This window comes from Pseudochaenichthys georgianus, chromosome 7 (assembly GCF_902827115.2).
Source record: "Pseudochaenichthys georgianus chromosome 7, fPseGeo1.2, whole genome shotgun sequence".
NCBI lineage: Eukaryota > Metazoa > Chordata > Actinopteri > Perciformes > Channichthyidae > Pseudochaenichthys > Pseudochaenichthys georgianus.
Genome location: NC_047509.1, coordinates 2,647,822 through 2,663,632, shown reverse-complemented (window position 1 = coordinate 2,663,632; position 15,811 = coordinate 2,647,822). Strand labels below are relative to the sequence as shown.

The window sequence follows — 15,811 nt, the reverse complement described above, 5'->3', positions numbered from 1 at the left end:
AGGAAGGTAAAGATGCTTCCTAGTTAGACAGTAAATAAGCAAGGACATAAAGATGCTTCCTAGTTAGATAGTGAGGAAGTAAAAGAGCTCTCTAACAAAGAAGCAAGGAGCTAAGTGAGGAAGAAGGATACTTCAAGACTTCCTATTTAGATAGAGCGAAGGATAAAGGGATCACTAACAAAGAAGCATAAGTTGCATCTCACTTCGGTTAAGTGGATTCCTTGCGTCCCTCACTTGCGTCGTTTCCCTGCGACTAGTGCCTCCTACCAAGGAAGCAAGGAGAGACGCAAGGAAACCACGAGAAGTTAAGAGTTTTAAGAGCAATGGGACGTCCTTTCCTCCGGAGCGTCACGTGAAGCAACGTCCGTTTGTGATGACGCCGCACAGCTGATCGTCTGACAGCAGCCAGATCAGTGCATGCGCTGCATCGTCCAATCAGTGAGCGATACACAGTAAGGGGGCGGGGCGAGTGTCTGAGGATTTCACCGGAGGATGGTCTGGTAGTTCCTTGATTATCACTCCTCCGTTATCGCTCCTCGATCCTCGATCCTTGGTCCTCCGGCACAAATAAGGCCAGTGGGACGCTACTCAAGACGGCACATACTTTTAGAACACACAGTACATTTCGTTACACAGGTAACACAGTGGCGGTTCTAGAACATTTTACATGGGGTGGCAAAGGGGGGGCAAGAGGTCATGCCAGGGTGGCATGGGAGGGCGGACAGTACGTGGTATTTTATACTGTATATACTGTAACCTATTTATTGTTAATGCATGCCCTAACACAAGTGTTCTTAATGCACAAGAGAAACAAGGTGTTCAGACACACAATCGGGTGCCCTTTGAGTCCCCCAAGCTTACCTCAACCATTTTAAATGAAAGGAAACTACAACATGTATTTTAAAGCAATTAATTAATGGAACAGGTTGTTTTGCATTACAATGTAAAATTACCTAATTACCAGATTAAGATTGACAAACTCAACATTTCATTTTGTAATGTCCTTGATTTCCATGTGGATCTTAGCTAAACCAGGTCTCATGGCTACTTTTTGTCAAAAACTTCAACCCTGTTACATTTTTTCAAGTAAATTCCTAATTATTTATATGTTGTGCCTGGGGTGGGAAAATGTAAGTAGTCCACTATAGGGCTGCACGGTATTGAAAAAAACTGACATCGCGATTCCCCCCCCCCCCCCCCCCCCCCCTGCGGTATATATTGCGGGTTTTTTTAACCTGTTAAACCCCAAAGTCCCTGTGGGTACTTTACTTTTTTTTTCACGACAGTGTCTCAGGGGATCGTAATATTTAAGAACCTATTAATGTGTTATACCAGATTAACGGAAATAATCTCAGCTAACTGACGATACAAACCATTTTTACCAAAACAAAACACAAGTCTCATAAGAAGCATCTAAATGACCCCTGAGCGAAAAATGCTAACGCACTTTGGCACAGAACTCAAGATAAAAGTACCCTTATTATTACTTATCGTAGCTGCACTTACAAGATATCCGATTAAAGATGAGGTTCCACAGATTATTTAGGTATATAGTATCATCACTGAGTGATCTGAACTCGGACAGGGGAAGCAAACACAGACATCACTACACGTACCTTTACGTAGCTTCTAGGGGAGATGTCTCACCGTAGCTGTCAATCTGATCAAAAGACGTGTTCAATGGCATTAAAACGAGAAAGAAAAAACGCGGCTGAATCGGTTAATCCATAGGTTTTTAACGTCCCTGTATAAAAAAATGATTTAATTTATAATCCATAATTCCATTTTTATGTAAATATCGCAGAGCAAAAGTTAGCTGCTAATGGTAGCCACCAGAGTGGCAGCTGCTTCCGGTCTTGGCTATGCGGCAGTCCAGCGCAGTCTAGTGAGAGTGACGTGTAGCCAAAACCGGAAGCTGCATACACTCTGGTGGCTACCATTAGCAGCTAACTGTTGTGCTCCGATTTTTACATAAAAATGGAATTATGGATTATAAACAATTGCTTCAAAGCCACAGATACATTATCAACCTATGGATGAACCGATTCAGCCGCGTTTTTTATTTCTCGTTTGAATGCCATTGAACACGTCTTTTGATCAGATTGACAGCTACGGTGAGACGATCTCCCGTAAAAGCTCCGTAAAAGGTAGGTGTTGTGATGTCTGTGATTGCTTCCCCTGTCGCGAGATCGGATCGCTTAGATACTATACTTAAATAATCTGTGGAGTCTCAGCTTTAATCGGATATATTGTATGTGCAGTTTCGATAAGTAATAAGGGTATCTTTATTTTGAATTCTGTGCTAAAGTGCGTTAGCATTTTTTTTTTTTAAATGAATAAAACCGCACGTCCCTGCGGTGTGAATACCGCGCATGCGCATACCGCGGTTATCGCCATGACACGGTATATCGTTCAGCCCTAGTCCACTACCAGATGTTGACCAAACATTTTGGTTTAATTTTTCAAAGATATAAAGACCCAAAAGGCACCCGATTCAGAGAATACTCTAATGCTGCATACTGTAAGTACTTAGTTATAATTAAGTACACAAATGGCATCACCCATCTCTTCAGAGAGCTAAAGGTGACCTGTGCAGCAACACGTTTCAATCAATATGTGTCAATACTAAGAGCTGCTAGATTGTGCTGCTGTAATGGAACATGTAAGGAGAATAAGAACATACCATGTGGTCCAGCTGGAGTCTCCTCTGCCTCCTGATCCCTGCCTCTGGCCCTCTTTCTGATACTTCATCTTTATTCCTCACATACATTTCTTCTTCTTCACTAATGTCTTCATCTCCTCCTGGCTTCCTCCTGCTCTGACCCTCCTGGTCTCTTCATCTCTCTTTTCCTTTTCCTCTTTCTGTTCGTCCTGATTACTTCTCAGATATGTCTTTTTGCTGTTGTTGAATCACTCCTATACTCTGGCCTGCAAGAGTCTACTTGTGAATAGCACTGGTACAAATGCTTGTATAACTTTACACGTTAGGGCCATGTAGCTAATAAGTAGCATATCATCAGAAAGTATTGATCAAGCGCACACAGGCAGCTGTGTTTGGATCCAGTTTTTACGGTAAAGGATGTATCCTGGTTTCATTGATCTGGCCTCATGGCTGTGATGTGTAGTTTACGTGGATTTAATAGTAGGCTACCGCGTAGTTTAGCAAAGTGATCGATCTCCCAGCTAACGCTGTCTGCGTAGTATTTTGTAACGTAACGCCCCAAACAGCGCCCGTCTGTTAAACGCTACCGATTCAAACAGCAGCGTTTTATTAATGTTTAGTTTCAAGCTCTCGTCCTTAGTAAAAACAAAACTAGTGGAAGGGGAAATGCTCCCAGGGAAAGCTGATCCATAGGTGCTGGGACAGCTCGCTCCCTCTCTGCAGCGGTGTGAGCCGCGGTCTGTGTGAACGCCGCTCCGCAGTTTAATGCAGGGCCGTAGCTGCGTTTTTCACGGGCCTAAAATGATATTTAAAATGATTCACTTTTAACTGATGTAATGCTTGTTTCGTTGCTTGAGAAGCTTGTGGAAATAGTGTAGGTTTGTTTTAGTACAGTTTTAAGGAAACAAAAGTTAGTGGGGCAGCTGGGGGGGGCAAGGCTCTACAGTGGGGGGGGGGCGACTGCCCCCCCTCCTTGCCCCCCCGTAGATCCGCCCCTGAGGTAACAAAATGGTTTCTCTGTATTTGAACCATCCTAGTGTTAGGAGTAGTGGGCTGCCATTATGAACGGCGCCCGGGGAGCAGTGTAGGGAACGGTGCCTTGCTCAGGGACACCTTGGTAGCACTTGGTCTTGCCGGGACTTGAACTGGTGACCTTCCAGTTGCCAAGCCAAGTCCCTATCGACTTCACAACTACCAGTTAGATAGAAGGAGAAAAAGAGCCCTCAAACAAGCAATCAATGAGTTCAAGATGCTTCCTAATTAGGTACATAATCAAGGATTTAAAAATGTTTCCTGAGCAGGTAAATGAAACACAGATAGTTAGGAGGCAAGGAGGTCAAGACATGCTTCTATATACCGTTTTATAGTGAGGAAGTAAAGATGTGTCCTTGTTATGAAGCTAGGAGGAACATATGTTTCCTAGTTTCATAGTGAAGGTCAATGATGCTTCCTAGGGAAGAGGAAAGGAGAAAAAGATGCTTACTACATACTGTAGGTGGCAATGTGCTAGGTAGGAAGCAAGAAGAAAAAGATGAAGGTTGCAACTGAGCACAATGCATGGAGCGACCAGTGGCCCGATCTTTTCTTTGTGAACTTGCTTGTGAGTTTGTTGCAGGGATTTTTAATAATGATCCAGGTAAAGGTTATGGAGCTCGCTCACTAACTTTCTTTCTTTCTTCTTGTCTGCAGCTCGGTCGCCATGTCTAAAGCGACGGTGAAGAAGCTGCACTGGCGCTCGAAGGTAACGATTCATCTTTTATCATCTCAGATCAGCGGTTTTGAAAGTGTCCCCTGGGGGGCGCCAGAGAGCTTCAGGGGAGGCGCAGCGGGAGAAAAAAATAACGAGAAACAGTGAAATCTAGCTAGTTGACTTCAGCTAACTTTATGCGAGCGGCAACATGGATCGATTTTTAGTGAAGTTACCTAAAGTGAAAGAGGAGACAGCGTCTGGCAGAAAACGTCAGCTTTGTTTTGAAATAAAAGTTTTGGCTCATTTATGAGAGAAAATCCCTAATGTCCGAGTGCAAGTGAATGCGAGCCGCCTTGTAACCCCTCCCCCGGCCCTGGCGCGAGCGAGGAAATGTGATTGCCGCGATTTCATTTGAACGGGATGGCGCATTCGGACCCAAGTACACGGAAGGAACGAGGTATTTGAGGTCTACAATGACAGAGAAGAGACTGTCAAGTTTGGCTGTACTTGAATCAAAACGCACTAAAGCGTTTTGCTGAACAAGATGGTAATCGCCACATTCAGCTGTTATAGGCATGCCAACTTGATGCTCTGCTCTCGGATGACTCGATGAGCATAAACAACTGTTAAGATGATGACCTTACCTGTGTAAATATATTTTTTTCTTTGAGGGGGTCTGCCCCCAAAAAACTGTTTCAAGTCCTGAGAAAGTCAAATAAGACGGTGTGTAAAACTGCACTGCCCAGCCAAAAAAAAGTATTTTTTGTATAGCTTTTAACAAACTTCCAGAAAACCTACGTCTTCACCAACGCTGAGTTCTTTTAAGTCGTGGCTAAAAACAATATTTTTTTCATCTGCTTACCCAGAAGTCTTTTAACTTGTTTTAGCACCTACCGTATTTAGCGCTTTGTCCAGTCTTTACGACCCCTCAAAGCACTTTACATACTACATGTCATTCACCATTCATACAGAGCAGTGTACCTTGCATTCACACACCGTTGGCCATGCCATCGGGAGCAACTCAGGGTTAAGTATCTCGCCCAAGGATACGTCGACATGTTGGCTGTACGGGCTGGGATCGAACCCACAACCTTCTGGTTGAAAGACGACCACACCCCCTCGTAGCCACAGTCGCCCCAATGTTATTTTTAAACTATTCTGTATCTCTTTTATGCATGTTTTTATGAATCTGTTATTCCATTATGTTTATTTATTGTGTTCCTTTCTGTTGTCTTGTTGTTAAGTGTTAATGATGATGTTGAATTGCCTCTGTGTCTGAAAATGTGCTCGATAAATAAACGTACCTTACCTTTTAATTATCCAAAGTAACAAAGTGTTGGGATATACCTGAGTAACGCTCGTGTCTCCAGGTGCAGGAGAGCTTCGTCCCGCTGGGCGGCGGCTCCGGAGAGCTCGGGCTGGCTATCGGGGGCGGGGCCGACTACGGAGAGTTCCCATTCGTCACCGCGGCCCACGGGGGCGGGGCTACTGTGGCCGACATCATCCTGGAGATCGGGGGCACGCCCGTATTAGGGATGACCCTCGGTGATGTCAGAGGAGTCCTCAACTCCTGCCCTCATCCAATCAGGATCAAGACCGTGTCGCCGGGTGAGACACAGCATATATTTTACACCTGTGAAAAATGTAAAATTGTTTAATGTTACTTATTTAATTTGATTGATTTGTGTTTCACAGTCCTGTTGTATTTGATGTCATTTTCTTTGAATGCTAACCTCGTATTTTAAAGATTAAGCTGATTTATTTTGACATAAAGACACTGATTCCAATGTTTTAGAAATGAACAGATGTATCCATTATTTTATCAACAGAAAATGTATTATTAGTTTCAATCAATTTTAATCAAAGTTCCAAAACATTTTCAGTTTCTCCCGGAGGATATTTGCTTTATGTCCCGTTGGGATTTGTGGCATTCATATTCTAATTCCTAACTATGTTCTATTTTATAAATATAATGTAATCTGCAGATAAAATAAAGATACATTTCATCATCATTTGCATCTCAAGTATTTTACTTTGAAGACAATACTTTATACCAGCAGCTTAGTGTGTAATTTGTGGGAAACCGAGGCAGTGTACAGCATGATAATGTGACTAGACGACTGTATTACACCGGCTGTACAGTACATTGAAAAACAGACAAGGTGCCATATTTGAACTGACTTGTAGATGACATCACTATGACATCATTTCCTGTCCGCCCGCAGGCTCCTCCCTCTGTAAGGACCTCAGGTTGTACCTCAGTAAGTGTTTCACTCCGGGATCCACGGACAGCCAGCTGCAGCAGCTCATCAGAGAGAACCTGTACCTGAGAGCTGTGCCCTGTAAGACACACACACACACACACACACACACACACACACACACACACACACACACACACACACACACACACACACACACACACACACACACACACACACACACACCACGTATACATCGCTACAGGGGACATTACATTGACTTACATGCATTTCATGGAGACTTACCCTAACCCTAAACCTAACCAAGACTTCACCCTAAAATGAATGATCCCCCTCATGGGGACCTCCCCTTGTGTCCCCATAAGGGAGGCGTGTCCCACACGTGACTGTGTAAACAGATTACGGTCCCCACAAGGATGGTAATGCTAGGTCACACACACAAACATACATTCATGCAGACACAGATACACACACACACAAACACGCACTCACACACACACACACACACACACACACACACACACACACACACACACACACACACACACACACACACGCACACACATCAAAATGTACACCCTGCATATCGAAAGACAGTCATTCCAGAAAATCACACACTTAAAGTCTTTGCAAGAACAAAAAAAGGTGATATTTAAAATGTTCCCAAAATCCAACAGTCCACAAACTCAATAGTTCACTAAGGGTTTGATTTGTTTACACATGTGTTATACACACACACACACACACACACACACACACACACACACACACACACACACACACACACACACACACCGAGAGAAACAGTCTGTTCAAGAAAAGTCATTCTGCCCCTATATTTTATACATTTTATAACTTAAAAAAATGTCATTTACATAGTGTGAAACCAGGGAGTTCTTGTCGCGATACACAGAGTTCTTTGTGAGCTGTATCCCAAGCCCTCAAAGAACACACTCTGACATGTGAAATATAAAACACCTGTCTGTCCCTTTAAATTCATTTGAACGATCACCTGAGCAGCTGCACGTTTCTGTCCTCTGCAATAACTAAAGTTAATGATTACAGGAAGTGTGTATAGTATTGCAGGTCACACCCAGTGTTACAGCACGAGTGGAGAAGTTAATTATCAGAGGAAATGTACTGACACACACACACACACACACACACAAACACACACACATCACGGTGTCTGTTCCCCCCCGCCCCCAGGTACGACCCGGCAGCCGCGGGACGGGGAGATCTCAGGTGTGGATTATAACTTCGTGTCCATCGAGGAGTTCTTCTCCCTGGAGGAGTCTGGCGCGCTGCTGGAGAGCGGCAAGTTCAAAGGTGAGGAAAGCAAACGCACCCTCAACAGTATCAATACAACAGCAGACGGCCCTTTAATGAAAACTGAAACTAGAATATAAACACACAGTGGCACTCGTGGAATTTTTAAACAGTGGAATATTTTTGTTGTACAATGTACGGAAAATATGAATACGTTTTGCTATAAATACTGAAGTCCTGAAGGAGGACTAAACTGCTCTTCTTACAGTGTAGAGAAATGTGATGATGGATGGTGAATCATTTACGTTATGTTTCTGAGGAAAAGAGGGTCTTCTGTCTTAATCCTCAAACATCAAACCTCCGTCTCACGTCTCCCCCTCTCTTCTGAGTTAATCTGACGGATTAATGAGACGGAAATAGAAACTGAACACACACATAAATCAGTGTTTCTCAAACTTTTTCATATCAAGGACCACCAATAAAAAAACACTCGCGGACCACCTACCTCCACACATATCCCAAAACAAAAGGCCTGCTTACCACTCCGACCGTTTATAACAAATTACAGCCTAATAATGACAGTTTAACCTTCTCTACATCGCCTCGTTCACACATTCAATCAACATGTATGATCAAATGTATGTACTGTTGTGTGGGTTCTATTTCAGATGCAATACAATATACAAATATGTTTTAAATGTAAGCTTTAGTGATGTCAGTATGTTTGATGTTTATCCGGATAACATTGTGAAGCACAATGTGTTGGTCAGGATCATTCAAATTCAAATTCAAAGGTTTTATTGTCGTCTGCACAAAGCTACAGTGTCGTCATGGCAATGAAATTATTCTGACCTGAGCTCCTCCAACAAAGCAACATATATACTAGGGATGTAACGATATATCGAATATCGCGATATCGCGGTAAATAGATGTCTCAATACCGTCGTGAGACTGACAAAATCTACCGCGATTAAAAAAAAAAATAATAATAATAATTTTTAAAACAAAACCTTTATTTAACCAGATGGTCTCGTTGAGATCATCGATCTCTTTTTCAAGGGAGACCTGTCCAACATGGCAGCAAGTAGGTTACAACATGAACATACAACAACAGATAACACAAAAGGACATCGTATTTACAGGGCTACATGTACACACCTAGAGACATGGACAAGTACCAACAGTATATTTATATCTCTGTCAATAAGCCTCACCTTCTTGGCAACAACTGTATTGTTGTTGAAGTGGTGGAGAGACAACGCACAGTTTGACCCACTGCTGTCCCCCATGGCAACGCATGTCTCTCTGTCCCAGCAACATCAGTACCAAGCAAGAGACTGTTTCCACAGCAGGGGGTTTTGTGAACGCCCAAACATCCCAGCTTCTACCTGAAATGTGGACATGCTCATATTCCTGACAGATAACCTTGATGACGCCGAGTGAGTGAGTGAGTGAGTGAGTGAGTGAGTGAGTGAGTGAGTGAGTGAGTGAGTGAGTGAGTGAGTTGGAGTTGAGTTACTTGAAAAACTAAAGTGAAACTTGATTTATTCTATTGCAGGGTCTGATTATTATATTGTTGACACTTTAAAATACTACTATCTACTAAAATACTGTACAAATCAGATTTATTATTTAAAAAAAAAAATTCACATTTTTTCCTTTATTTTTCAATTTCGCGATAAATATCGTACCGTGAGTTTTTATCGCGATATTATCGTACCGTGAGTTTTTGGTATCGTTACATCCCTATAAAACACAAAATAAAAAGTAGTGCAAAACATTTGACATACAATAAAACAATTAAATCGTCCCATGACAATTACTTGAAATATGTTCCTGTGTTTATATTAGTATTTAAATGTAGTAATCTTCAACATCATATTATATCAATAATAATAAATGTCCTTTTCTCACCGTGCGATCGCAGGGAATTACTACGGGACGCCGCGGCCGGTGCACATCGGGCCGGAGAGCCCGCCCATCACGTACCAGGAGCACCGGAACCTTCTGAGGAACTTCAGGACGAGGAGCAAGTCCCTGAGCAACCTGGAGAAGGCTGTGGAGGAGGGCGACAACAGCGAGGAGGACAGCGGCCTGTCAGGTACACTAATACTGCTCATACGTTATCTCTTGCTGGCGTTTATCACATGTGTTTCAATTAAACATTCTTCATTTACCTTTTTCACCTATTTTCCACACATTTTTAACCTATTTTTCACACATTTTTCTGATATCTTTAACCTAATTTTCATCTATCACCTTTTTCTCTGTCATGTTTCACCTATTTTCCTGACATTATTTTTCAGACTTTTTAAAAATCTTTCCTCAAATCTTTTTCAAATGATTTTCATAATTGTTTTAATGTATTTTTCACATGTTATTTCAGACATTTACCCATCATTTATTATTTCACTTTCTTTTGTTCACACTGCTTAGACATTCTTAGTCTACTTTCCCTGACATTGTTTACATATTTTCATATAATTTCACTTGTTATAAAACATTTTCTAGATTTTTCTGTTAAAGGTCTCCTATCTTGCTATTTGTAGGCAACAGCAGAGGTCTCAGATATATAAAAATATATAAAAAAACATGCCTATGAAGTGTTTTGCTCAAAATACCAAACAGATCAGCCATTCTAGCCATGCCTCATATCCCTCTATTTCACTTCCTGTTTAAAAAGTGCTGATTCTGGGTATAAAGCTTTATAAAAAATAAAAAGCAGGGGTCTGAGCTCATGCGGGACCCGGCAGCTACCGTCTAAACTAAATGCTGCCGTGATGAAACGCCATATCATGGATTATCAAGGATTCTCTCTGAAACAGTCTGGAGCTCAAAGGCTTTCTCTCTTGCCGGTTACACCACAAGGTGAGTTCCTTTCTACTTCCTGCTTCTTCACACACATGCTCTCCAGTACAGGTTAGCTCTGAGTGTTAGCGATGCTAATGTAAACACAGACCATATTACGTCCAAAACAGTCGGGCATTGTTTCTGATAGCAACGTTTCTGATTGGGCCGTGGGTCCACATTTCAGATATTACGTCATATCGGACGCAAATCTGGATCAGCTCCGTTGTTCCCCGTTTTTAGAGATTTGGGTACGGAGGAAAAGAGAGGGTTTTATTTTCTGACGCTGCGTGAGTTCCCTGACGCACCGGGGACACATGGTGATGTATAGAGACATCACAAAGTGCATTTTGCATGATAGGTCCCCTTTAACATATTCATTTAGTTTCATGTCATTTTTCACACATGTTCCACCTTTCTGTTGAGATACGTTTGGGAAGTCTCTCACATATGCTCCGGAAATGTTTTCACATTTTTCATATATTTTGCCGTTAACATCATAAATAGAAATTGGGGAAAGTGAGTATCGCAGTACATTGGGAGGGAAATGGGCATTTTGTGTCTTTGTGAGGAAGAACAATTAAACATGTTTTTGGAAATGTGACGACGTTAACGTTCCAAATAAAGACAGAAGCAAAAGCTGAAGCACTTAGTCACAGTTCATTTGGGAATTCAGCAGTTTCAGTTAGAGCCAAATTATCTTCAATCTGGGAAAACATCCAGCGCCTGGAGAGAGCACGTGTGTGTGTGTGTGTGTGTGTGTGTGTGTGTGTGTGTGTGTGTGTGTGTGTGTGTGTGTGTGTGTGTGTGTGTGTGTGTGTGTGTGTGTGTGTGTGTGTGTGTGTGTGTGTGTGTGTGTGTGTGTGTGTGTGTGTGTGTGTGTGTGTGTGTGTGTGTGTGTGTGTGTGTGCGACTGCAGTCAGAGAGCGTGTGCGTGTGTGCGTGTGTGTGTGTGTGTGTGTGTGTGTGTGTGTGTGTGTGTGTGTGTGTGTGTGTGCGTGCGTGCGACTGCAGCCAGAGTGTGTGTGTGAGTGTGTGTTAGTCACACACACACACACACACACACACACACACACACACACACACACACTCTCTCTCTGGCTGCAGTTGAATCGTCGTTTTCTCTTAGGGAGGTTCCTAACTGAGTGAAATGACCCGAGAGTGTTAAATGTATTTAGAGCTGTTTAATTCTCTAGATGCTAAGGAAAGGAGCTTTGATGCTTCCTTTATTGTCTCCTTTAGTGAAGGAAACACTGCACCAAAGAAAGGAGATAATACCGTCCCACAATTCCTTGCAGCAGCATTTAAAGCATCAATCTGTGTTGCTGTTTGCAAACTATGCATACTTTTAAATCAGTATTTTATATCGTGCTGGGATTTTGAGGAAGTTGTGAGGAGGCCTGGAAAGTCCTTGTAAACCACACATGTGATATATGAAGGTGTAGGAACGCGGGGTCAGAGAAAGACATGGACATGAAGACGTCTTTATCTTTTTGACCCTCGCTCGTCTCTTTCTGTCACAGCAGGTTCAGCCGGATTCCCGCCCACCATCGTGCCTCTCAGCCAATCGTGGGAGTCGGCGGTGGGGAGTCGGGAAGGACTGGAAAACGGAATAGGAGTAGGGAGAGGGAGAGGAAGAGGAAGAGGAAGAGGAGGGGGGGGAGCGGGAAGTGGTCCGCTGCCTGAAAACTGGGAGCTGGCGTTCAGTGAGTCAGGAGAGCCGTACTACATCGAGTAAGTCGTACAAGTGAACACATCAATCAGATTTTCATTTTATATTTCTCTCAGATTAATTGCACTTGCAGACAATGCCACTATGATTCATGCTAAAATACATTTAATGAAGTCTGGTACACACACATAATATATACTGTCCTTTAAAGGCCTTATCTGAAACAATACTCGTTAGTTTTAATTGATGAAGTAATGAGTACGTTTAAAAACGATATTTAAAAACAAACGATGATGATGATGATGATGATGATGATGATGATGATGATGATGATGATGATGATGATGATGATGATGATGATGATGATGATGATGATGATGGTGGTGATGATGATGATGGTGATGATGATGTCGTCCCTCTTTCAGTCATTACTCAAAGACGACCAGCTGGCTGGATCCCCGGACTCTGAACAAAGACACGTGTCACTTCACAGAACGTAAGTCCTTTCGTTGAATGTATTTATTAATTCATTTCATATCTATCTGAAGGGACTCGGCTGTAAATAATGTTCCGATGAAGCCACACTGATAAACGTTGGTGTTTTGTTTGGATAAAGTCTTCAAACAAACATCATGTATGTTTCTGGGTGGAAGTTGTTCTTCTTTTGATTTTTAAAGTGCTGCTGAGGATAAGAGCAACTGAGAGACTTGTATTTGTGAAAGCATCAGCCAGCAGGGGGCAGCACAGACTTCTACTTAATATGGAATTTAACTTTGTTGTTGATTTTACTGTAGTTAAAGCTCTTAGAGGTGGGGTCGGTCATTCACTTCAGAAACACTTGTTATATTCCATGGAATGCTCTTAACATCCCGATAGCAATGAATACATTAAGTGCTTTGACAATAAATACATAAACAAATGTCACTGTGGAAGCCGTGGCGCTGTAAAAAGCACGACCAATCATCTGAGCCGGCCCGGCTAAAGTAACTGGATGGCCTCCCTGCCTGTCAGCCTTCCATCTGTGCACAGACTGATCGTGCCCTCATGTGCGTGTTCGTGTGTGAGGAGGAGGGGCTCTCTAAGGAAGTCTGAAGGAAGAGGCAGGTTTGTTTCGGCTGTGTACTTTCAAATTCTAGCGCACTCGAGCTGGTTTCTCCATTCTTACCTACCCCACCTTTAATGTTGGATGTAGAGTGTAAAAGAAGGAAGGCTCTAACAAAAACCTTAGATTAGAAGCATTATGGGTAATGTAGTTTGTTTCCAATGTTTCTGGACTAAAAGTCAGGATATCTCCACCTGATTAAATCAGTTTCTAAAGACAACATTTTACAGCTTTACCTGTCCTCACCAGAGAGGGCAAAAGTAACACATCCTTTACTCAAGTAGAAGTACAGATACTCGTGTTTAAAAATACTCTGGTGAAAGTAGAAGTAGGCTACTGACTAAACTTCTTTACTCAAGTGAAAGTAAAGAGGCTTTGAAATGTACTTCAGTAAAAAGTACCCATAACTAGCAGCTGCTTTAAAGAGTACCTGACCTCCCTTTATATCAACAGAACAATAATGTCATTGTTAGCTAATGAATGTTTCCATGCTGAACAACGGCAACATGACAACGTTTCCATTGGTCCCTCTTCTTTAGAGAAGACCAGGAAGTGATGGATACACGGATCGTGTTCCAACCAATAGGCACGCAATGACTCTAAAGAATAATGATCACGCACCAACACACATTCAGACTAAAGGAACCAGCTGTTTGGGAAATGAGAGAAGTAGAAAGTTCAGGTATTTGAGTTCAACATGTAAGAAGTAGAAAGTACAGGTATTTGAGTTCAACATGTAAGAAGTAGAAAGTACAGGTATTTGAGTTCAACATGTAAGCAGTAGAAAGTACAGGTATTTGTGTTCAACATGTGAGAAGTAGAAAGTACAGGTATTTGTGTTCAACATGTGAGAAGTAGAAAGTACAGGTATTTGAGTTCAACATGTAAGAAGTAGAAAGTACAGGTATTTGTGTTCAACATGTGAGAAGTAGAAAGTACAGGTATTTGAGTTCAACATGTAAGAAGTAGAAAGTACAGGTATTTGAGTTCAACATGTGAGAAGTAGAAAGTACAGGTATTTGAGTTCAACATGTGAGAAGTAGAAAGTACAGGTATTTGTGTTCAACATGTAAGAAGTAGAAAGTACAGGTATTTGTGTTCAACATGTAAGAAGTAGAAAGTACAGGTATTTGGGTTCAACATGTAAGAAGTAGAAAGTACAGGTATTTGAGTTCAACATGTAAGAAGTAGAAAGTACAGGTATTTGAGTTCAACATGTAAGAAGTAGAAAGTACAGGTATTTGAGTTCAACATGTGAGAAGTAGAAAGTACAGGTATTTGTGTTCAACATGTAAGAAGTAGAAAGTACAGGTATTTGTGTTCAACATGTAAGAAGTAGAAAGTACAGGTATTTGGGTTCAACATGTAGGAAGTAGAAAGTACAGGTATTTGAGTTCAACATGTGAGAAGTAGAAAGTACAGGTATTTGAGTTCAACATGTGAGAAGTAGAAAGTACAGGTATTTGTGTTCAATATGTAAGAAGTAGAAATTACAGGTATTTGAGTTCAACATGTAAGAAGTAGAAAGTACAGGTATTTGAGTTCAACATGTAAGAAGTAGAAAGTACAGGTATTTGAGTTCAACATGTAAGAAGTAGAAAGTACAGGTATTTGGGTTCAACATGTAGGAAGTAGAAAGTACAGGTATTTGTGTTCAACATGTGAGAAGTAGAAAGTACAGGTATTTGTGTTCAACATGTAAGAAGTAGAAAGTACAGGTATTTGTGTTCAACATGTAAGAAGTAGAAAGTACAGGTATTTGAGTTCAACTTGTAAGAAGTAGAAAGTACAGGTATTTGTGTTCAACATGTAAGAAGTAGAAAGTACAGGTATTTGTGTTCAACATGTAAGAAGTAGAAAGTACAGGTATTTGGGTTCAACATGTAAGAAGTAGAAAGTACAGGTATTTGTGTTCAACATGTAAGAAGTAGAAAGTACAGGTATTTGAGTTCAACATGTAAGAAGTAGAAAGTACAGGTATTTGGGTTCAACATGTAAGAAGTAGAAAGTTCAGGTATTTGGGTTCAACATGTAAGAAGTAGAAAGTACAGGTATTTGTGTTCAACATGTAAGAAGTAGAAAGTACAGGTATTTGAGTTCAACATGTAAGAAGTAGAAAGTACAGGTATTTGAGTTCAACATGTGAGAAGTAGAAAGTACAGGTATTTGAGTTCAACATGTGAGAAGTAGAAAGTACAGGTATTTGTGTTCAACATGTGAGAAGTAGAAAGTACAGGTATTTGAGTTCAACATGTAAGGAGTAGAAAGTACAGGTATTTGGGTTCAACATGTAAGAAGTAGAAAGTACAGGTATTTGTGTTCAACATGTAAGAAGTAGAAAGTACAG

At 41.5% G+C, this 15,811-nt stretch overlaps 1 protein-coding gene across 1 annotated transcript in view; it reads left to right on the top strand.

Moving 5' to 3' along the window:
* Nucleotides 1-15,811, top strand: part of LOC117449871 (membrane-associated guanylate kinase, WW and PDZ domain-containing protein 3-like) — a 91,238-nt gene that overhangs the window by 30,631 nt on the left and 44,796 nt on the right. The window contains 7 exon segments of the mRNA XM_034087774.2: nt 4,352-4,403; nt 5,723-5,960; nt 6,578-6,694; nt 7,784-7,903; nt 9,771-9,944; nt 12,214-12,424; nt 12,788-12,858. Coding sequence (XP_033943665.1) covers nt 4,362-4,403; nt 5,723-5,960; nt 6,578-6,694; nt 7,784-7,903; nt 9,771-9,944; nt 12,214-12,424; nt 12,788-12,858 — 973 coding nt within the window. The 5' untranslated portion in view covers nt 4,352-4,361.